This window comes from Rhopalosiphum maidis, chromosome 2 (genome assembly GCF_003676215.2).
Source record: "Rhopalosiphum maidis isolate BTI-1 chromosome 2, ASM367621v3, whole genome shotgun sequence".
NCBI lineage: Eukaryota > Metazoa > Arthropoda > Insecta > Hemiptera > Aphididae > Rhopalosiphum > Rhopalosiphum maidis.
Window position 1 is genome coordinate 30,015,069 of NC_040878.1, and position 23,634 is coordinate 30,038,702.

General features: G+C 24.2%; 4 protein-coding genes across 7 annotated transcripts; 1 reads left to right on the forward strand and 3 right to left on the reverse strand.

Moving 5' to 3' along the window:
- Nucleotides 1-254: 254 nt before the first annotated feature.
- LOC113554035 (NADH dehydrogenase [ubiquinone] 1 alpha subcomplex assembly factor 2) lies at nt 255-1,485 on the reverse strand. 3 transcript variants are annotated; one of them, XM_026957685.1, is made up of 3 exons: nt 1,185-1,485; nt 1,052-1,076; nt 261-984 (listed from the first exon to the last, which is right to left on the reverse strand). In XM_026957685.1, the coding sequence occupies exon 3, from the start codon at nt 958-960 to the stop codon at nt 523-525; it is 438 nt and encodes a 145-aa protein (XP_026813486.1). In that variant the 5' UTR covers nt 961-984; nt 1,052-1,076; nt 1,185-1,485; the 3' UTR covers nt 261-522. The 3 variants fall into 3 exon arrangements, with proteins under 3 accessions (XP_026813487.1, XP_026813486.1, XP_026813485.1); XM_026957684.1 differs by having other exon boundaries at nt 263-984; nt 1,191-1,485; XM_026957686.1 differs by lacking the exon at nt 1,052-1,076 and having other exon boundaries at nt 255-984; nt 1,191-1,485.
- Nucleotides 1,486-2,914: 1,429 nt separating this feature from the next.
- LOC113553751 (small nuclear ribonucleoprotein F) lies at nt 2,915-4,226 on the reverse strand. The gene is made up of 3 exons (XM_026957253.1): nt 4,069-4,226; nt 3,311-3,534; nt 2,915-3,146 (listed from the first exon to the last, which is right to left on the reverse strand). The coding sequence occupies exons 2-3, from the start codon at nt 3,505-3,507 to the stop codon at nt 3,074-3,076; spliced, it is 270 nt and encodes an 89-aa protein (XP_026813054.1). The 5' UTR covers nt 3,508-3,534; nt 4,069-4,226; the 3' UTR covers nt 2,915-3,073.
- Nucleotides 4,227-5,334: 1,108 nt separating this feature from the next.
- Nucleotides 5,335-7,755, forward strand: LOC113553924. 2 transcript variants are annotated; one of them, XM_026957519.1, is made up of 5 exons: nt 5,335-5,534; nt 5,742-5,933; nt 7,097-7,235; nt 7,306-7,426; nt 7,496-7,755. In XM_026957519.1, exons 1-5 carry the CDS (start codon nt 5,385-5,387, stop codon nt 7,689-7,691), a joined length of 798 nt encoding a protein of 265 aa, XP_026813320.1. In that variant the 5' UTR covers nt 5,335-5,384; the 3' UTR covers nt 7,692-7,755. The 2 variants fall into 2 exon arrangements, with proteins under 2 accessions (XP_026813320.1, XP_026813318.1); XM_026957517.1 differs by having other exon boundaries at nt 5,385-5,534; nt 7,306-7,438.
- Nucleotides 7,756-8,696: 941 nt separating this feature from the next.
- On the reverse strand, nt 8,697-21,938 carry LOC113552238 (glycerol-3-phosphate acyltransferase 3). The gene is made up of 9 exons (XM_026955000.1): nt 21,118-21,938; nt 16,675-17,001; nt 16,449-16,595; nt 15,908-16,042; nt 12,789-13,022; nt 11,881-11,996; nt 10,381-10,522; nt 10,095-10,303; nt 8,697-9,330 (listed from the first exon to the last, which is right to left on the reverse strand). The coding sequence occupies exons 1-9, from the start codon at nt 21,277-21,279 to the stop codon at nt 9,243-9,245; spliced, it is 1,560 nt and encodes a 519-aa protein (XP_026810801.1). The 5' UTR covers nt 21,280-21,938; the 3' UTR covers nt 8,697-9,242.
- Nucleotides 21,939-23,634: the final 1,696 nt, after the last annotated feature.

Sequence of the window (23,634 nt, forward strand, 5' to 3'; positions counted from 1 at the left end):
AAAATCACTTAACAGAATGGTATAAAATCAATATATTTACTATATAATAATCATGTTGATTTTATTAATCACGTATAAATTATAAATACATACCTATTATATTGTATTACACTTTAATATTTGTTTTAATATCAAATGTTATTGAAAATTAGTGAATTCACTGAAAGGTAAAGAAAGTTTATAGTTGGTTAAATAAATTAACAAAATTATTTGTTTATTTAAAATTAATAAATAGCAACAATTTAACGAATAAGAGCATTTCCCAAGATCTACATTCACAATATTAACATTAGTTACTCGTCTATTAAAATCAAAGATTATTTATGAACAAATCCTAAATTTCATAAAATGTATACAATTAGTAATACAGCATTACATAAAATAAAAAAATAAGATATTTATACCCAAATATAACTATTATATTTTCTATAATATTACATTAATACTGTATTCCACTAAAAAACAATACACAACAAATTGTAATTTTTGAAATATACATTTTATTAATTGATAGAGTAAAATTTATTTTAATTTACTTTTTAAATTTCCCGGTTGTCTTTCAAATTGTTCAGACATATCAGGAAACCCTTTACTATTTTGTTGATATTTTGTCTCGTTATCTGTAGAGTCTGGAAGTCTAAATTTTTGTGCAATATTTTCAGCATTAACTTTTTTCATATTTGCAATAGCTTCATTATGAGCAATTTCCTCAGGAGTTGGTGGTTCATCGCGTCGTCCTCTTAACCACTGTGACCATTCAGGTGTTGGAACACCCGTTTCTTCATCAACGGGAACAAACCACCTTTTGGGCAATCGACGGCCACCTCGAGGATCGGCTTGTAACTCATAATATTTATTACCTTGAGCATCAGAACCTATTGGTTTTTCTTTCAATCTAGGTTGAAGAGATTTTAAAAAATTATCAAATACTATTTTCCACAAACGGCGTTCAGCAGGCATATTAAATTTGTCAACAATATGAATCTGTTGAATTCAAATTAAATTGGTTAATAGTTAATATAAACACTATAAATAAAAACAATTGTTATACCTCAATGACTAGAAACAGGATTTACCTGCAAAACAAAAAATTAAATCTCAATACCAGTATTCATTATTATCAATGTTCTTATCACAATATAGAATATTTTAAATTATAATTCTATATTATACCTATAACTTACACTTACTATTAGGCAGTTTCAAAACTTTAGATTAGGACATTTTCTAAGTTTCAACTGTTTTTTCTTATTTGTGAAACTACATAAAATTCAAGTCTCAAAATTACTATTTTACATACTATAAACAATGCACATCAGATCGTTAACTGTAAGACAAACCGATACTATTGCTAATTAGTAATTATTACGATAAACTATTATATTAATGTTATAACTATGAGTTCTCTAACTCGAACATTTTATTTTAATATACAGTGTACATCAGAATTTTATTTTCTCTATCTGAGATCTACATCGTGAATTCGTGATAATTTCATATTTGACCATGATAAGGACTTATCACTAAATAATGTATTCATGACAAATAACAATTAACATTATATTTTTTTTATTCCTCTGAAAGTATATAGTGTATAGCATAGAGTAATACTCTATGATCTATAGTATAACTGTATAGACGTCTATTCAGTATCCATAGTCCATAAGTACTACAGAGTACAGATAAGGTACCTAATGAGGTACTCAATGTATCTGATTGTACTCCTAGCAAATTAAAAAAGTGTAAAAAGCAACTAAATATATGCTATAGGGGGAAATAATGTCTCTTATTTAAAATAAAAGTTCAGAATCATAAAAAGTATTATAGATACATATAGGACATAGGTACTTATACTAAAACTCTAGTTTTATCTTGACCTTTACTCAGGTAATATTAAAATAGAGGTATATTAAATTATAATAAATCAATAAAAACAAAAATAATAATTATTAAATTATTTGATAACATCCACATGCTGAAATTACTAATTTTACTTATTATGTATATAATAATTTTTACAATTGTGAATATTTATTTTAGATTCTAATTTTATGATGTGATTTTTTCTGTAACTATCATCACCTTTTCTTTTAATATTTTAAGCAAAAAAATTTGTAGGTTGAAGATTTACATTTACAATATTTTTTTTAGTAGTACATTTTGTTTGTATTTAAGGGATTAAAGGAAAATAATAATTTGGAAAAACAGGAAGTTTTATGCAAAATCAGTTTTGATTTGATCAATTTTTGTTGTAAAATTCAAAACAAATAACACTATATACTATATAGTATATAATATATAAATACTTAAAAATCTAATAGAAGATAAATTGTTATAAGTAGATTTAAAAAGGAGTTGAGCTTAAATGCTTTAAATCAATATTAAACATTAATCTTAACACTTACACTAGATTAGGTTAATTATTTTACCTAACAATATTATTTAATATGATGAATATCAAAACAATGATACTAAAATAATACCTTATTACATTGGTTTTGATTTTATTTACCCCATTGCATCTGAAGACATAGTTTAGTAAATTCTATTAATGAAGTTTCCAAATTTATTCAAGATAATAAAAAATTGTGTACGATTTTCTTATGATTCATTGACATAACATAGATTTTGAAAAAAAAAACAATATGAAAATGGATACTATTACATTTAGATATGCTCTCTATTCAAGGTAAGAAATATACTTAGTGGACAATAGTCTGACTCTGGCAATAACAACCCTTCCACCAAACTGATTTTATATTTATTAGTATGTTTCTAAACTTGAATATAGTATTATGCGACTGAGTTAAGTTGAAAATTAGTGTATTACACCAAACTAGTTATCCTCTTATCTTAGCTGTAATATAGATACTTATATACTTTTTATTTTGAACAAATAGCAAAAGAAGACGATTAGTTTAAACAAAAATTATTTAATTTTATTTATAATGTATGCTATGCTAATGGCAGTTTATACAAAATAATTATTTTTATTTTAAAATATATATAAACTGTAAAGTAAAGTAAAGTAAAATTAAATTTATTTTGTTAATTTGGTTATGTTTTTATTAATTCATTCTTTCATCTCTGCATCAGGTTCTTCATTTTCATCATCAACTGATCTGATGTAAAGAACATTATTACACCTAGAATTAAAAACATTTATTTATTTTTAGCTCATAAAATATACTGAAGTACATTATAAATACTTATACATTTAATATATGATATTATTTATATTATAAGTGCAAAGTAGAACAATTAATATTGTAATTAGGTTGAAAAATATGAATTTTTAAGGTTGACTTACCTAATCATGATTTCTCCCAATAGGGCTGGTTCACTACCCTCCACAAATTCTGTAGCACTAGCTAATTGTATGTTCATATAATTGTCAGTGGACACCAAAAATCCTTTATATTCATGACCCCATTTAAGTTTAACGATTATGGTTTTACCCATAAGACCGTTAAGGTATGGTTTTGGATTTACTGGCATAGTAGCCATGATGATATATGTAATTTGATGATAGTTCTGTAAAAATGATGCATGATTAAATTATTGAAACTATAATACAGTAGAACTCCGATTATCCGAACGCCTATCAACTTAACGTCCAATTAACCGGACAAGAAAAAAAGGATTAATGGCTTAAAAGTTTCTTTTAAAATATGTTATTGTATTTATAGCTTATTCTTTTTCAGTTAAATATTAAAATAAAACTATTTGTTTATTGTTACAAATTTCAAATTATAGTACATACATATTAATAATAAATACACACATACAATTCTATAATTATATGATTTTTGATATGCCATGTATCAATCATCGGGATATTTGTTTATTCAGACCACCCTTGACATTAATTAGTCTGGATAATCGGAGATCTACTGTACAGTAAAAAATTGTAAATAATTTCATAAAAGTATGTGGTTTCCAAACACAAACATAATATACACATTAATAAATAAACATTATGTCTATGTTTTCAAATAACCTAAGAGAATGACTATTGTTAAGAAAATTATTATTTTTTACAATTTAGAATAATTAATTACAACATACCTATAAAAAATAAAAAATCAGCTCTTGTCTCGCACTTTCGTACTTGTTTCAAATAATAAATAGTAAATAGTAAAATACTGGATGTTTGATGTAAGTTTATTGAAAAACCATAAGCGTAAAAGTAAACAAAATTCATGCATTAGCCAATTGAATAGCCGCTAAATAGTTGATATTACTATCAAATATCAAGTTCTTTAAAGTGTTACCTTAACCATGGTTATAGTATAATACAGAGTGAGTCACTAAACACGCACAGCTCACCGCCATTTTTTTATTCAATAATGAATTTATTCAGATTTTGATTTTTTCTACTACATAACTACATGTCATGATGTCATGTGGCGATACAAATTTATATTTCAAATGAGAATCTTATTGTAAAATATTTTACCCATAATTTTTTGAACATTTTAATTTATCAACATAATTCAAAATTCGAACGAGTCATTTTTCAAAAATATAAAATAGACGTAATATTAGATCTATATTATAGCATTTATTGTAGTTGGACCATTTCTACATTTTATAAATGTTAGATTAATAATATTAATTCTTATTCTATCGATTAATATTAATTATGTACTACTAACACTTTCGAATCACCTTTGCCAAGGTGCATAGTTACATCTTCCATACCCATTATCATGGACCTATTATCACAGAATATGAATTAGATTAATCTACGGTCAAAGATGTATGTATCTCTCTATATAAATATATACATAATATATATTAGTCCATGCTTCAATGTAATTAAAACTTAAAAGTACAAAATATATAAATATTTATGTGCTATAATCTGTATTCGGATCAGAATATCTGAGTATCTCTATCAGACTCCGCCGATCAGAGTGATCAGGTCATTCCATACTAATCATACTAATATACTATAGTTTTAACCGTTTCAATATGAAATGAGTTATCAAATGTAATTATAAAAATCGTGATTTTACTACAAGTATATATTATATTTATTTTCTCCGCAATTAATTTAATGAATAACTTATCCAAAAACATTTTATAGGCAATAGCTACTTAATGACTATTAAATTCAAACACCAAATATTTTATATTTTGTTGTAATAAAATTATTTGTTTACATATTTTTAAATAATAATATTAATTATTGTTTTTTTTTTTTGTATTTATAAATATGCATTAATTTTATTATGTGATGATGAAGTCGATATTTTTTTACAATACAAAATTCAATTATTTGTAAATTATAATTTATAGGAACTTTTTTATTCCAAACTAATCTGTATTAGTTAGATACGTTCGTTAAAAAAAAATTATTGTTCAAATTAAAATTTATTATGTGGGTGTCTACTAAAAAAACTTTTAATAATACTCTGATGCTATTTCAATTCTGTCGAAAAAGTGATATTTGTATTTTTAGTTTTACCAACATGAAACAATTATACTCTAAAGAAATACATGAATCTTTATTTACTTCAATATATTCGGTGAGTAACTATGATTATTAAATAACCTTAATAATTATTTTTATATATTTTGATCATACTTACAAATGTACATTAAAAAGAACTACAGCTTTAGTCTTAACTAAATATTTAAAATGAGTATATTAAATTAATTCCAATAATTAAAATATTATATAAAAACCATTTTAATAAGTTTTATAGTGATTTATTTTTGTTTTATTTACATAGTCAACTAATAAAATTGAAGTTGATGTTAAAAACATTATTGAATTTTTGGAAAATATTGGAGAGATGAATAATATAAATTATAATTTTTATCAAGACAAATTGAATACTAAAGCAGATTTAATAATAACTCTATCTGAAGGATTTCCTCCATTTAAATTGGAATTGGAATTGGAGTTAAAAGATGAAAATATTGTAAGTATTGATTGTACGTCTTATATCGGCTATATAATTTCAGTTCATGTTAATTTTTAGAACCACAATTTAAGATATCTTTAATCGTGGTTAGGACTATTTTTCTATTCTGAATAATTGATATGATATAATCCTATAAATTATAATATGTACTACTTATAAATTCTATTCTTAGATATTAGTTATTCTGTTGTATGAGTAGTTTACTAGTTTTATCAGTAATACACTTTGAAAGTATGAAACTAAAATACCATGCTTATAAGTATCTAGCAGAAAAATATATAACAAGCAGGTTATTCACTTTACACACTTCATTTAATCTCTACCAAGTCTTAAAAGCTATTTTAGCCATGTGTTTTATTAAATTTTGTATAGAAATCTGAGTATGTAAAACATATAAATGTATACCGTGTGCTCCCTAAAACCCATCAATTTTGTTTGCAGGACATTAAACTAAACTAATGGATCATCAATTCATATGACTTACAATTTTTTTAACTCATGTATTTTGCACATGCGCCACAATTCATTTTTTTTAAGTAGCAACCCCTATTTTGAATATTATTTTTGAATTAATCAATTTTTTTCAAGTAATTTTGATCAACCAGCATGTATTCTAAAGCCAAAATTGGCAAAATTAGAGCTAGGTATAACTTATAAAAATGTGTACACATTATGAAATTACAAAAATTACAAACCAATGTTCATTATAATTTTCTTAAAAATAATTCTAATGTAACAAAAAATACTTGCTATTGTAAATAAAATAAATGTTCAAATGTTTATGAATTTTACTTAGATTTGAGGCATGTTCTACTTAATTAAAAAATGATATTCAAAATATGGGTTGCAATGTAAATAAATGAAGTTGGATTGTGCATGCTCAAAATACATGAGTTAAAAAAATTGTAAGTCGTAAGAATTGATAATCCATTAGTTTAGTTTAATGTCCCGCAAACAGAATTGAAAAATATTTATAGAGTAAAGAACTAAAGACTAATGAATGATACCCTAAATAGTGTACCCTATTTTCAGACACACTATATATATCTAATGCGCTATTATATTTTCTATTAATTTTAAAATTTATGTTTTAGTATTTTTAGATTAAAAACAACATATTAAAAACATTATAAGTACTTATGTAAATTTTTTGTGCATAGTTTTATTCCAAATTGACTTGCCCATTAATTAAAATAATAAAACAATTAAAACAAAACCAAGAAGAATTATTTGATATCATAAAAAAAAAGGATTTGGAAATTTCAGAATACAAATTAATAGGAGGCAATATAGTACATGGTCTGTATATTTTATAATTAAAAAAGTTATTGTATTAAATTGTTTATATTATTCTTTTGTCTGTGAATAGAAAATATTAAGACAGATATTTTTGAAAAAGATAATTTTTTTATGAATTCAATGCAGAATCATAAAGATTTATGTAATGACAATCCATATTTGTATGAAATATATTCATCTCTAATTGAACAGTACGATATAAAGTAAAAATAAACTTTATTTTGTATAAATAAGACCAATAACATCATATTATTTTAAAGACATCCTGATATGTATGAAAAATCAAGTATCATACCAACTAAAGAGGAAAATCAAGGAATTCAAACAAATACTAATACTATAACAAATAATACTATAAACCATAAAGCTACGAAAAGTTCAACTACAATGGAAGTTACTCATACATCAATTAATGTTAAAAAGCGGAAAAAATCTTCATTGTTAAAAAATCTTTGAAATTAATATTATTATTAAGTAATAATACACACAATATCATATTTTTTTATTTAAATCATTTATTGACAACAAAATAGAATATTTAATAACTGGTTAGTTCAACCATTATTTCATATTTTATAAATTTTATTACATGTATAAAATGCATATTATCTAAAAAATATATTTCTTTTAAGAACCAGTCTCAATGTACTTATTCTGTAGTATCAAATGATTAATAATTTATTTAAAATTTAACTTATATTATTTTTAAACTTTTATTGTGAATTAGTACTAATATATTGTATGTAATGATAAAAAATTTATAAATCATTGAATATTTCTGAAAATATAAAGTTAAGTATAAGAAAATGGTAACTAGTTTTTGGTTTCGCTCAATAATTATATTTTATTAATTAGAAACAAATAATAATTGTATATACAAGAGAAACAGTATGAGCTGACTAGGGATTATTTTTGAAAACAAAATTGAAAAGTTTAAAAATAATCACTGATTCATTGATACTGAACTTAATGTTAGATAATAAAACACCTCAATTAATCAACAAAAAAATCAAATATATAACATATTGTATTGTTAGTAAATTTACATTTGACACCAACAGAATTTACATTTTATTCAAATAGCAAAACCTAAACAACCCAATTTCCAAATAAAATATTTATACACACATTCATTGTATCTACAATATTAATAAAATAAAATAAAAACTATATTGATAAATATGCTCAAAAAAGTAAAAAATAATAATAACCAAATTCAATGTGAAAAATTAAAAACTATTACATTACTATTTCGTTTTAGTTATTATTTTACTTTACATGTTTTATTGAAAATATATCTTAAATAAAAATAATATACATTTGTATATATAAACAAATAGTTTTGTTTTATAATTACTCATAATATTATATTGTGTAAATTACAAGTTTATGAATCAATACATAATTACAAAAAAATATATAACAATTACATTTAAAACAAAACAATATACCAAAATTAATTTTAATAAAAAATATATTGGTGTATGTTTTGGTATATATAATTTAATAATTCGTAAAAACGAACCAATAAGGAACTAACTTAATTAATCATATGATTAACATAAATATCTAAGTAAGTATATGTTGGATAATTTTAAGCAACATTTTATAAATATAGCAATAAGAAATAAAATTGGAACCTATTTGTAAACTCAACGTTAGTAAACATCCAAATTTTAGATATTTTTAATAATTAAAAATCTTATTCAAAGGCTTACTTAAATCACAGATAGAAATCCATATTTTATCGACTGCCACCAAAATCAATATTACAATTCACAAAATGTTTAGACAATTAAAAAATTTATAATTTTCATTTAATATCTACTCTATAATTTAACCCTAAAATAAATATTAAATAAAAAAATAAAATGGTGATTTAATGTACGACTAGTTTTTGTTCTTATGGATTGAGTCATTTCATTTATGTCATGACGTGTTTAAGCAATCTCATTTTGTGTTGTTATAAAATCAATATGTATTAAACAAAAATAGTATCATCTTGTGCTATTCAACTTTTAATCGTTTACTGAATTCTTCTTGTTGTCTTTCTTTCCATTCTTTTTTCGGTTTGTAACGTTTAAGTTGACCATCCCTATGAACATTTTATTTAGTTAATTAATGTCAGACATCATTACAATAATTAATTATAAAACACTATATTATAATTTATTATAATTCATATCTTGAACACAATATACTATAAAGTGCCCAGATTTTTAAATGTAAGTAGACTCTCAGTAATTTGGCTGTGCTTTTATCCAACTATATTTTATTTTCATATTTGTTTAATTGACTACCAGAAAGTCTTAATAGCATCATTCAAATATATATATATATAAATAGATATGCCACATTAAAAGGTGAATATAAACAGTAGTAATAAATTAGTAAGTACTCGTATGTATTATTTATATGTTAACGTACATTAATTCGGCAGTCTTCTGGTATGATATCTGCCAAGATTATCGAGAATCTATTGTAAGGTTAACGGGAAATATTTTTTTTTGTAGAACAATTGACTTTTACTTAAATGTTCATATAGAACTAACTTCAACTATAAAACTTTTACAAAATAATAAACCATAGATTAACCTGAATATTTATACCAATTAACGAAAATTCCATATTAATATTTGCATGTTATAGACACAATTAAAGATATACTATAATAAAATAAAATCATGATTTTTATTAACTGAATTCCCCCCCCCCATGACCATATTATGTTGATCTAACACATTCATTACATATTATATAAATTAAGTTAGAAGGAACAATTTTTTTTTTATTTTAACTGACTATTACCAAAGTTGATTTTAATTTAAAATCAAAATGGATACTGTACAACTATCTTACCATACTAGGTCAACAAGACCGCCTTGATCAGCAATTACTCGTTTTACTCGATTTGCAAAATCAGCACCCGATTCATTTTCATTTTGGTACATTGGAGGCAAGTACCATACATCACAAACAATGGCCCAAGATGTCATCATTAAATAAAGGTGTTGAAGCATTGAATATTTACTACTATTCCAAAATGCATCTCCAAACCTTGGATCATACTATTACAACACAAGTACATTTTGCAAATTATTGTTTACATTTATAAAATAATAAATCAATTGTAAATATAACCAACCTTAATAGCTACAGGGTATATAACACTGCCAACTTCAAAACTTCCTTTTTTGAATTGCATAACAGATGTGTTGTTGATGCACGTTCCTTCAGGAAATACTAGTATTGGAGGATTAATTGGATTGGAAACATGTTCCCGAAGTCTGAAAATTATATAAGTAATCATTTGAAACAATTTAGTTTTCAAAATATTTAGAATAAATATAAGCAATTTTTATTTTTTACTATGAAATTATTCACAATAATCTGATACATGGTGGTATTGGCTTATTAAATTATTAACAATAAATTCAGGGACGTATGCAGGAAAATGTTTTGGGAGATGTTTTTAAAAATCAGTTATTGAAAAAAATAATTTTTTTTTAATAAATAAACACATTTTTTATGAAAATTAGATAATATACTTAAATACTTTTTTTTAAATATTAACATTTATATAACCAAATTAACATTAAAATTGAATAAATAAAAGACTATTTACTGATATGCAGTCTCCCCTCAAAATTATTTTTTGGAAACATTAATTTGTCATTGAATTCAAATTTAACATAATATTCATCACAATGACAAATTTCAATTAAAATCTATTATGTATATAAAAGCAAAGTTTTTCATTTTTTTTTATTTTAAAAGTGAATTTAAAGATATTAACATAAATTCATGTTGTAAAGAAACTCCAATAACATTAAAATAGATAATTGTTTAACTGTCTTTAATATCTATAATGTATTTAACTAAATATTTGAAATTAAATAGTTAATGGACTGTTTTTATAATCTAAACCCATAAATTCTATTATTCCAACCAAATATTGCAATTATTATGCGACTTCCAGATCAAGTGAATAAGATACTCTGTCTTTGAAATCCAATTTACTATACAAGTATACAATTTATATAAATTGTTAATAATTACAATTTTTTTTTAAAATTGTAATTAATGATATACAGTAGAGTCCTGCTAATCTGCACAATTTTTGTTTCGTATTTAGTATATCCTTATGTATAATATATATACCCATAATCAAGACATCACACAGCGAAATTACGTCAATCTTCATTAAAACAAAAAAATATCATGGAGTTTTTCAAGTCTTAATAATAAAAATAATAATGTGTACCTAATGTAAAATTGTATATCAATACATTTTGAATTCATATAATTACATGTAGTGTTTTTTGACAGTATATTTATTGTTTTTACTTAGTGTTTATTAATTAGTAAGTAAAAAAAACGTAATTTTGTTTAATCTGGATTTTCGATAATTCGGAGAGAGTCCGATCCCATCTAGTCCGGATTAGCGGGACTACTGTATTAGATTTTAAAGTTAATTATTGAAAGTTTAGTATTGTGAATATATATTTAAATTAATTATACATGTGTTGTCTTATGTGGTAATGTATAACTGAAGATAATCAATAATTTATAAATAATAAAGCTATTATGCTACAACAATATAATTAATATTCAAAATTAGTGATTCATAACAAAATATGTTTACCTCATTGCAACAATTTCTCTGTCTTTGGCTTCCGACCGTTCAAACCATAAATGAGGAGAAGCTCTGGCTAATGCTCTTTGAAGGATTCCTAAAAATCCACCATGACGCTGACCAATCTGATATTAATAGAATGTAAAATTTATTTGATTAACTTTATAGATATAGTTTTATTATATAAAAAAAATAATAGTTTATCCAATAAATGAAATGACTAATAAAAATGTAATTTAAAATTTTGTTTATAGAAATGTTATGTTAAATATTTAGCATTGTGTAAATAGATTAATTAATATTTGTAAATTAGGATTGCCATTGATCCTAATTTTATCTGGACACCACTATTGATTTTCAGTGCATAAATATTTTAAATTTCATTAGATATGTGAAAAGTACCTGTTTCTTAAATTTAGCCTTGTGTGTAATAATATTCATACAGAGTATAACTAAAATAAAGTTACAAGAACATATAAAATAAAATATTACGTTTCTATTAAAATGTTTGATTGTAATAGGTAAAAATACATTTATTTTTATTCAACATTGAAATACAGCTGATAAGTGGCTTATTATAGGATACTAGAGTAAATATCATTTTTCTTTCTTCTTCGTTATACCTTTGAATAAATAATAGTAATGACTAAAATAGTCTTGTGATATTTTTCTACAGGATGAACAAAAAAATACAGCAGTGTTCCAAATTACAATATTGAATAAATGGCAACCCTATTATAAATAAAATGAATATTAAACAAAGCAAATGTTAAATGTGTATTACTATATCTCATTGAATTTATGGTGTTATAATGTGTAATTATGAGTGCTTCTTAAAATATAATGCTGTTTTTGGATAAACTACTCTTAAATATTTGCATCATGATAATAATGATGGTGCACTTATTGAGACGCACCAGAGCATAAGGGTTATCGCATGCCAACACAAGTACGTCAACCGGAGATGTATGGTTGGCAACACAAATGCCTCGCTTTGGTAAGTTCTCGCGATTATGATAAGTGATGACTGAAGATAATGAAGCAGATAAAACTTGAAAACACATAATGGATAAATTTTGGTTCAGCCAACGTTTACCCAAACTATCAGGCACAAAACCAACAATTAATGTACAAATCCACAGCCACATAACCTATTCACATAAAATATTAAAATTATCATAAAGATGAACAAAAGACAAGAAAAACTATGATTTATTTAAAAACAATATATACATATATAAAAAAAGAGTGCTTCTTGCTAAAAAACAATTTGACTTTAAGAGATATATTTTATATTTTTTATATACAGTAAATTTCTATTACAACAAATACCAATACAACGAAAAATCCTATTATAACGAAAGTCATAGAAGTCCCCAGCCGAAAAGCAGGGCTTATAAAGAGCTTATTCGAATTTTCGTTATAACAAAATTTCCGTTATAATGAAAAAAAATTTGGTCCTATGGAGTTTGTTGTAACGGGATTTTACTGTATTGTTTCACTACAAATTCATGTCTTAAGTGTGTAATATATCACACATATGACCCCCTTTACTCGCTCAGTTACTCTGTCAATAAAATTTGTAATCATGTTTTAAAAGACTTAGCCATCAAATTTGCTAATTACTGTTGAACTTCTTGCTTGAAATCAAATAAAGTTAAAATCAGTAGAAATAAAATCACATGACCTTGGTCATTGTTGATAGCCAAAGAGAAAAAGGAATCGGCTGTGATATTTTCATGAAGTAATGCAATCATCACCCTAGTGATGAAGTGTGACATTTAAAACCTCAATTTGCAGAAAAACCATACATGTCAATGTAAAATATTTCTTTTAAAATTAAATTGATACTTAGCAAAATTAAAAACTACATTTATTATGAACACCCTTTATATATATATAATCCATATACATTTGACATGAGACTGTATAGTAATATTCTCAATCAAACTATAAAAGAAAATATAAGTTCATATACTTGAACATCTTAGTTAAATATTTCTAAAATATATAAATATCAATTTAGGAAATAAATCATGGTTTTAGTTTGGAAAAACTTACAATGTACTTGGTTCAAAAAACATATAAAGCTTTAAATTTTTTTTTAATTTTGATAGTTGTAATGTGAATATAAGAGTTATTAAAAATTGTTTATTCTAATTTAAATTTTAAATTATTCCAAAAGTACTATATATACTAATAATTACATAAATTAATAATTGCATAGACTAATTTACCTAAATCAACTAGATTTTATATCTTGGGATACTATAGAAATATAAATATTTTAACAAGTATGAACATTGAACAATTAATAATATTCTTTTATTAATGTGTATTATGCATGTGCTGAGTTAAAAAATTAATAACTGCTACCTTTTAAGTTAAAATAGAAAATATAGATATGAGGTTTATAAAGGTTTGCCAGAGTGTATAGTATATCGTAAGCAATATGTTGAAAATTCAAAAGTTTGTATCTTATAAGCAACACTGAAAATGTTGCCGAAGACAACATTTAAATTAAATATTAATCAAATTGACTCACATTTTTCTCAGAAATATTATATGTTCGTAAAAATTAAAGTAAAATAAATTATAATTTATAGTAAACAATAATTTAGCTAAATTGATAAAATTCATCATTTTTATCATTAAAAAAAATACATTTATATTGCTTACTCCTTACTTTTGTAGGTAAAGTAAATTGTGCAACATAATTTTAAAGTTAAAATTATATTTTATGAAATATATATCTCCATCAAATAATGCAAACATGCATATACTTGATTAATTACCAAAATATAATAATTGTGAGCAAATAGAATAAGAATATCAATTGGCGATGTATGGTTGGCCACACAGATTCCATTACTTCTTGGAATCCATTGTGGATTATGCACATTAATGACCATTGTCATGGCATATTGAAACAATACAAAAATATATTGAGAAATACGGTTTATCAATGACTTTTGTATTAATTCATCCTTTATGGTCAACCAAATAATGCATATTGTTAAACTAAATAACATAACCTGTAGATTAAATTATATATTGCATTTTTTTAACAATAAAATATTTGATAGGTTTCTAAATATTAATTATTATTAAGTACCCTTAATATTTTTTATTATACATAGATTAAATAATAATTACAATGCATATTCAATTGATAATAATAAACAGCATTAAATTTACCGATATGGCAATATAACTCATTAGTAGAGCTCAAACATTTATAAAATTAAATTTGATGTTTTTAAATGCCTTTGCAAAAACGATACATATAAGGGTAAACAATAAATCCAGTTGAAAGAGTGTCAGATACAAAATTTTTAATTTTGAAAAATAATATTATTTCTTATCAAAATCTTATTAACTATCTACAATTACATTACTTTTGTTTGTAATTATTCATTCAAATACAAATAAAGGATGGAAATTAAATTAGTCAGTAATTAGAAATATTAGATAAACCAAAAGGCAGGAAGATTTTTAGAAGGTCATTTTTGAATAATTTAGAAAAATAATTCCTCTTTATTTTATTTATTTTTTTATAATTTTAAAGTGGAATTTATTTGATAATGTATTTTTATTCTCTAAACATAATAAATAATCATTAACAAACATTTTTATATAAATGGAATATGTTATCATTTTATACAAGTATTTACTTTAGTATTTTTATGGTTTTTACATTATTTAATATTTATAAGTCATATTTTCAATTTTTTTTTTTTTTAGGGTCACTATTTAATGTTATTTAGGTCATCAACTGCTGAGCTCAATCAGTTTTAATAAATTATTATTATTTATACTCGTATTTCTAACTTATATAAATTTATCAAATATTAAAAAATAAACCTAATAATTATAAAAATAATATATAATAATTAGAATTGATTTTAAAATTAAACCTTGATATAAATATATATTTGAATAAATATAATTTTAGACTAAGCAAACCTTTTATTTCAAAAATATAGTATAAGTTAACAAATAAGTAAAATTAAATAAATAAAAAATAAAAACTTACTCCAAAGAAACAAATCAACACACGCAACGGCAACAAAAATGTATATCTTACAATAAATCCAATAATCCAAATAACAGTTATTTTCCAATTGATGAACTCATAATGTCTATTTGTCCTTGTTAACAAATTCCAAGACTAAAAATAATAACATTTATATCAGGAATAATAATCACATACTATTTAGTATATACTTTAGGTTAAGAAAAATACTAGGTGGCAACCAATTTTCATCAGATGACCATCAACACTCAATTACCACCTACACTAAGTAAACCATTAGTAAGTCACACCTTTGTATATAAGTCAGTCACCGAGATGTCCTCTTAACTTAATATAATAGAGTATATCTTATAAATACATTATTAATAATTTAAAATTGTTTTTTATTTAACTAAAATTGGTATAAAAAATAGTGTAAATATTTTGTTTTAAAAACCATTATTTAAACATATATAACATTTACAAACCCATTTTTATAAGCTACAATAGTTTGATTATTTAAATTATTGTATTAAATATTATCATTATAACTAATTTTTACCTTAAGTTCTTCTGCTTCAAATCGTGAAGTAACTTGATCTTCTATAATTGCTTCGACACCAGTTTTTACATAATCAAGTACATCAGCAAGTTCAAATTCCCGTTTTAATGTATTAAATGAACGAGTTCTTTGTAATATTTGTTTACCCTAAAAATGGAATTTATAAATTAAATTTTAATTCTAAATGAATGTTATTGACAATTTAACTATTAATTTTTAAACTTACTCCTTCAGTTTTAACATTATTATTGCCATTATAATTTTGATCTGGATCTGGAACTAGTATTAAATCTTGTCTGCTTATTAAAGGAGGAGCTCCGTTTTGTATTTTCTTGTCAACATTTCCATTAGATAGACTATGATTCGAGTTACTCCGAGAGATAGATCCATTTGAACTTATTAACACTGAATGTGTTGTAGATTCATTTAATGTATCCGCGTCAAGTTCAGTCACCAAATCCAGTTCATCAACATCATCATTTTCTTCACTATCAGTTTCTTCAATTCTTTTAGTTTTTTTTTTCGATTGTTTTTCTAGATTTTCTCGTCCATACTAAAATAAATAAACAATATTATTTACATTAAAGTTGACTTTTTAAATCGATTATTTTTAGCCTATACCTAAACTTATTACTATATTACACATTACAACAAAAGTTAGCTGACTTTTGTTTTTTTACAAACAGCTTCAGGCTAACATAGGCCCCCAGAACTGAGTACTCAGAGTACTATCTCACTGTCAGTACTATCAGACTTGATAAATAATAACCAACTGTGAAAATAATTAGCAAAATGTATTTAAGAGTGTCCTCTTATACCAACATGTGTTGTCTCTGTCTTACACGTTTAAAACATAACAAGAATTGTTTTGGTGCAGGATAGAATCACTCAGGCTGTAGGGAGTTAACTCCAAATTAATAAATAATATAATTGAAAACATTATCTGTAAAATATTACTTTTATTATTTTGGTATCACTTATACAAAAACAGTTTTTATTCTTTCAAAATTCATTATTTTTGAACTTGAATAACTTTTTATGTAACTATATAGAAAAAATAAAAACAATATTTTACAGCAAAAGTTCTTTTTTTTATGTAGTGAAAATGTTGTTTCTTAGTTGTTATAACAGAAGCCTTCTAGGTTCTTTCTTATGTAAAACAGTTATTGCTATGTTTTACATTTATAAGATGGAAACAACATATGCAGGTTTAGCATCATCCTGATTATTATACATACACAAAAAACATAATCATATAATATTTTCTAAATATTAATATAAAAGGTATTTGAAATTGCATTTAAATTAATTTTAACATAAATAACTTGAAAAACTTTCAATTTCAAGTATACTTATAGAGTTAAGGTTTTAAGGCAACTGCCTGATTTTACGTCAATGATAGAAAAATAGTTTTAATTAATCATTATAGTTATACACATATTTATGGTACAAATTGATAAAAGTTTGTGAAAATGGTGCATTGTCGACATTAAGTTAAAAATTATTTTTAATGAGTATGTTTTATAATTACTGTTAAAAAAGATAAAATTAATTTGGTGTCTATCAAAGTGCCTGTACTATCTACAGATTAAAATGTTTTCTTGATAGATAGATTTTAGTTTTTTTGTCAATCAATGTTTTTTCATAAGTGTTTTTTTTTTATTGTTTATATTGCCTAAAAATCCAAACTCTACTTATAAATGTATCAATGCGAGAGGGTTTAGAATTGTGATTAATATAACACTATACTATAAAATAGTATAAAATGTGTGAAAAGATAATTTTAATAAGTATTAATGCATTACTAAAATTAAGAAATTTCATGCATTGCTTAAGTGGGATACATATCATATATTATATTACCTACCTATAAGCTACATATTATTATTAGTTATTATTACTAACCTATCACCTTAAATATGATAAAATATAGATTTTTTTTACAAAATGTATAATTATTTTATACCAATTAATATAATTTAAAAATAAATATGTATAGGTACATTTATATATTTAATTTAATATATTATTATAAGGTTATTTGTTATCAGGACAAACTGGCAAGGTCATCAAAAACTATATTAAAAATAATAAAAGTAAAATTTACAAAACACTCTTCTTGTTTAAAAATATAAATTATTTATCAAACATTTAGCAAATATTTTTGAAAATATATGTATATAATATATCAAAAATGTCTAGACAAATACAGTTTTTTACTGAGCATTTTAATTCAATTTTATAAAAGCGAGTTCTTTCTTTAAAAGTACCAAGTAAAATATTTTTGGGGATAAAATAATAAAATATAGCAGCAAAATCCAATAAATGGATTAATAAAATAGAATCATCTTAACTAATGTTTGCCTAAATGAGATTTAATTAACTAGTTTAGTACAATAGCTTTATGTGATTTACTGACTTTGTATTGTTATTGTGGTAATATTGATAAACTTTTTATTTTTATTAGATTTATCTTGAATTTTCTTCAATATAAATTTATTTACTTTATTCCAAACTAAACATTTGAGCCCACATATTATTTATAAAAGTAAACCAAAATAATTTCCTATATTATTATTATATTATTAATATTTAATGGGTACCTCTTAGTTACCAACTATTACAGATCATTAAAACCAAAAATTACAAAACACAAGACTATATAAACCAAATTTATCAACCATTAGATGGGACACATCTTAAAAATTTAATTTGATTTTCCAGTAACATATAGGCAACTTTATTTAAATAACTTATAAGTTATTACAAAATATATTTAGTTAGAATATTTATAAATAATATTACATATAGAGAACTTATAAAAATATAAATATGTAAAAGTAATACAAAAAAAACAGGTCTTTAATATCTGGTTTTTGCATAATATAATGTATGAATATCAAAGTTAAAATAACATTGTGTAACTTATTTTATAGTTATGCAAGATCAAAAAGTAATATAGTGAATAGAGATGAACCAACAAATAACATACCTATAACTGATAAGTTAAAAAAATATTTGTTTATCAAAAACAGAATATCATATCATTAATCATTAAAGAACATTACCCTTTCACAACCTTTGAACATTTGTTAGTTAATATTAGGCAAAGTAAAATATTAACATATATGATGAGATGATGTACTTTAAACTTTTATAATATTGTTACCGAAATAAAATATGTATTTTTTAAACTTAATCAGTATTTATTTTTAATATCAAATGAAAAAAAAATATTTTATATTTTATATTAATATTAAAGATATTATCAAATAATTTAAATTTTAACCCTTAACTACATGCGCAATTTTTTTTACAATTATTACACGTATGGTGTATTTTATATACCAATTTGGTTTACACAAAAATCAATGTCGTATTGTACATATATAAAATTGAGTTTATTTATTTATAAAAGAACAAATAGCTCCTTAATTTTGTTTAAATCTAATAATAATGATATATAGAAATATAAAATGTCGTTTATCAATACAAAAATAATTTGATACGGAGCTTGTTTATGCTGCTATAAACATCGAATGATGACCGACATGCATTAATAAATATTATATAAATGATAAAGAAAGGTTAGATTAGGGGAATAACTGAAAACAAATATGAACTAAAATAGAACAAGATAAACAGAAATATTAGTATACAAAGTATATCAACGCGTATAGTTAAGGGTTAAAAAACAATACTTGTTACCTTTATGATGCATAATTATTAAACATTATATTTAATATTTTTTTGTTATACAATCCTTCCAATCAATATCATTCAGAACAATAACTATGCTCTGTGGTATGTTAGTAATTAAACCTTTTATAATGACCATTCTTGTTCAAGTATCTAAATTCTACAAATGATTCTATAATAAACTATATAATTATTCAAATCCTCTCATATCAAATTAATCCTCTCTAGATCCACCTGATACAACATGTTGACTGAAAAGAAAATGGTTCAGAGACCTTTTAACTTAATTATTATTCATATTCAAAATCTAAAAAAAATGTATTTAATCTAATAGATATTTTCTCTATTTATGTCTTCCACAAGTAATTTTTCTCTTTTAATCAAATTTAGTTATTGTATAATTTATTTAGATGGTAAAAAAAACCACTGAAAAATATAAACTCAGACTAAGAGGATATTCAAAATAAAATTCTTAATTTTTAGAAATTTTAATTGGGGTAAAAAAAATAATAACTACATTTTTATTTTTTAATAATTGTATTATTTTAATTACAAATGTATCAATATAATGTTAGTATTATTCCGTTTTTTTTTTTTTTTATAATGATTCTTGATACTATATGAATTCCTATTATTAAAAATTAAATTGTAAAACAGACCTACTATTAGAATTTGGTAATTTATAGAGAGGCAATCAATCATATACAATTACAACCAAAACATTTTAGTCGCATCACTATTATGTAGTAATAAACCTTATATTAAACACAAAAAAATGTATCATTTGTTTAATTAACAAATAATATTTCAATTTTACAGTAATCTACAAATAAAATTGAAAATTTTCGAAATGTACATAATAATATTAAATTTTAATCATAAAATTATTATTATTATATAGGTAAAAAAGGTAAATAAGGTAAAGATCAACTGTGAACAATGTTTTTAATATATCATGTATAGTACTCACCTCAAATACTTTAAGTAAGAAGTCCACGTAAATCTGTTGTACTCCTAGCGTCTTGCCGATATAAGCCAATAGAACAATGCTGAGGAAGAAAAGGAGAAACGGGATAAATATCACCGAGAGAACGGTGAAGGACAGGGTGTCCATGACGGAAACTGAGGACATGGCAATGATTTGTCGAAAGGAAAATCGTTACCTCGACGATTCCATATCGATCCCTTGAACGTCAACTTGTGCAAAAACGTTGGCCAAACGCTAAGACGCCGTGTGACCACTCGTCAGAGTATAAACAGTCAACATCGAACTAGTTTATTAAAATGTTCAACCGTTACGAATAAAATTATTTTCCGGAAACAGCCAAACGGCACGTTGTCGATAACGCCCTACACGTACAACGTCGGAGAGAAATAATCGTGGGGTCGTATCTACAGCTCTTTACCTGTTCCGAGAGGAGATAGGCGTGCGTCAATTATATGATTTATTAACGTAGGTGGAAAGAATCGAGAATTTTATTAATAAAAAATCGTTGTTCGAGGCGGAATAGACGTTGACTTATTATTATCTATAATGAATTAATACGTGATACTGTGATAGGCGAGTGACGATCACTGACAACTAATACGAAGACGCAACAAATAACACTACGCGACGTGCGGAACTCGTAGAGCACAAACACTACAGACCGTTGAGAGCTGTAGTTGAGACCATAGATAAAAGAAACAACAATACATACGTACAGTTAAAACCACTGATATTATTATTATTATTATTATTGTGCACTTATTAGACGTCGTCAGCCGGTAAGTGTGCTGCTGCAGTAAGCTTTACTGGTGTGCAAGCATGGCGAAACCATAATCAGCGCCTCGTCGGTTACCGCGGTGGTGGTGGTGGCGGTAGTAGTGGTGGTGGGCACGGCCACAGTATATATAGGTAGGTATGTCGACGACGAACGGTATATACGCCAATGTGCACGGGGATGACGTCACGTTCCGAATTCCGCGGTCCCTCGTCAGACGCGCGGCAAAAGCGATAAACTATTTGCACACGATGTATTCACAAAATGCATATCGATACACACAACACACAATACACCAAACGTATTCATATTATTATATTTTCATCCACATCCCCCGGTAATTCGGTGTGTAAGTGCCTATGTAACAATAATACTCTGCATTAACTATATTATATTATAAAAATGTATACCGCAGCTATATAATGTTTATTTTCTTCTATATACCTTACCTACAATTTACAAGTCGTTGCGCTTTTCGTGAGATGATGCAAACAACGAAATATTTAATATTATGAATATGAACTGGTGTTCTTACCGAAAGCCAATGTACAACACGATAAATTTACTATAATATACGTAGGAGGCAAACAAAAAGAAAAATCTATACGGAGGCAAATATATATATATATTATATATTTGCGTCATTCACGTTAATACATCGTGTACGTCATCGTCAAGCAGTGCCCTTCGTCTCTCTTCGGCGTACTACAGAATAACATATTAAAATGTAATATAATAATTAATAATCGTCAAACTATAATTTATAATGTTTTTATAATATAAATGAAATAAATAGCATTTATATGTGCCTTTTGATGCCTGGTATTTGAGTATTTCAATAAAAATAAATAAATATGAAAAAAGTTAAAACCGTCAAGCATAGATAAAACCTGAATGTATTTACCAAGACCAAAATTGTAATAAGAAAAATAAAATAAAATTAACTCTAAGACTTGAAAAAGTTAACATTCTTTGAAATTATGCAAACTAACCAATTAACTTGTAAGGGCTCTGGGCTCACCACAGCCGCACAGGTCACAACCTCCAATACCTATTCCAACCATATAAAATCTCATATAAGTGATTATAAGTGTGTAAAATGTATTACAATTACATTATTACATAGGTACTTATGAAAGATTAAGAGATTACAATACATTTTTATTTTAACAATCTAGGTTGGATCCTACACTTGTCTTATAGTATTTTATTAACATAAAAAATAATTTTAATTTGTATGTACTTATATACGGCTAAACATGCAATTATTTTTTTTCTTAAAATTATTTTCCATACCTGCAGTTATACACAATATGTAATATTATATACTTGATTTATAATAATAATACATGGAATGATTCATCACATTGACTACCTACTAATATCTTATTCAATACAATTATGTGAAATAAAAATTACATACAAAAAAAGGTTGGCAAGTGGGTATACCACTCTGTTATACAGTAGGTGTCAAGTAGGTCATAAATGTATGTGTTAAATTTGAATTCAATGATATTCGGTATATTGATTATTGATATATCATTAATAATCATGCATACAAAAAATGGTTCTGACTAAAAACGATCAATCACCCTATATCACTATATATATTTCATGGTAATAATATGTTTTTTAATATTGAATATAGGTATATCGTATATAAAAGTAATTCATTTTACTACTAGTATTATGGAAGGTTGATTTAATTTTTGTAAAAACATTTC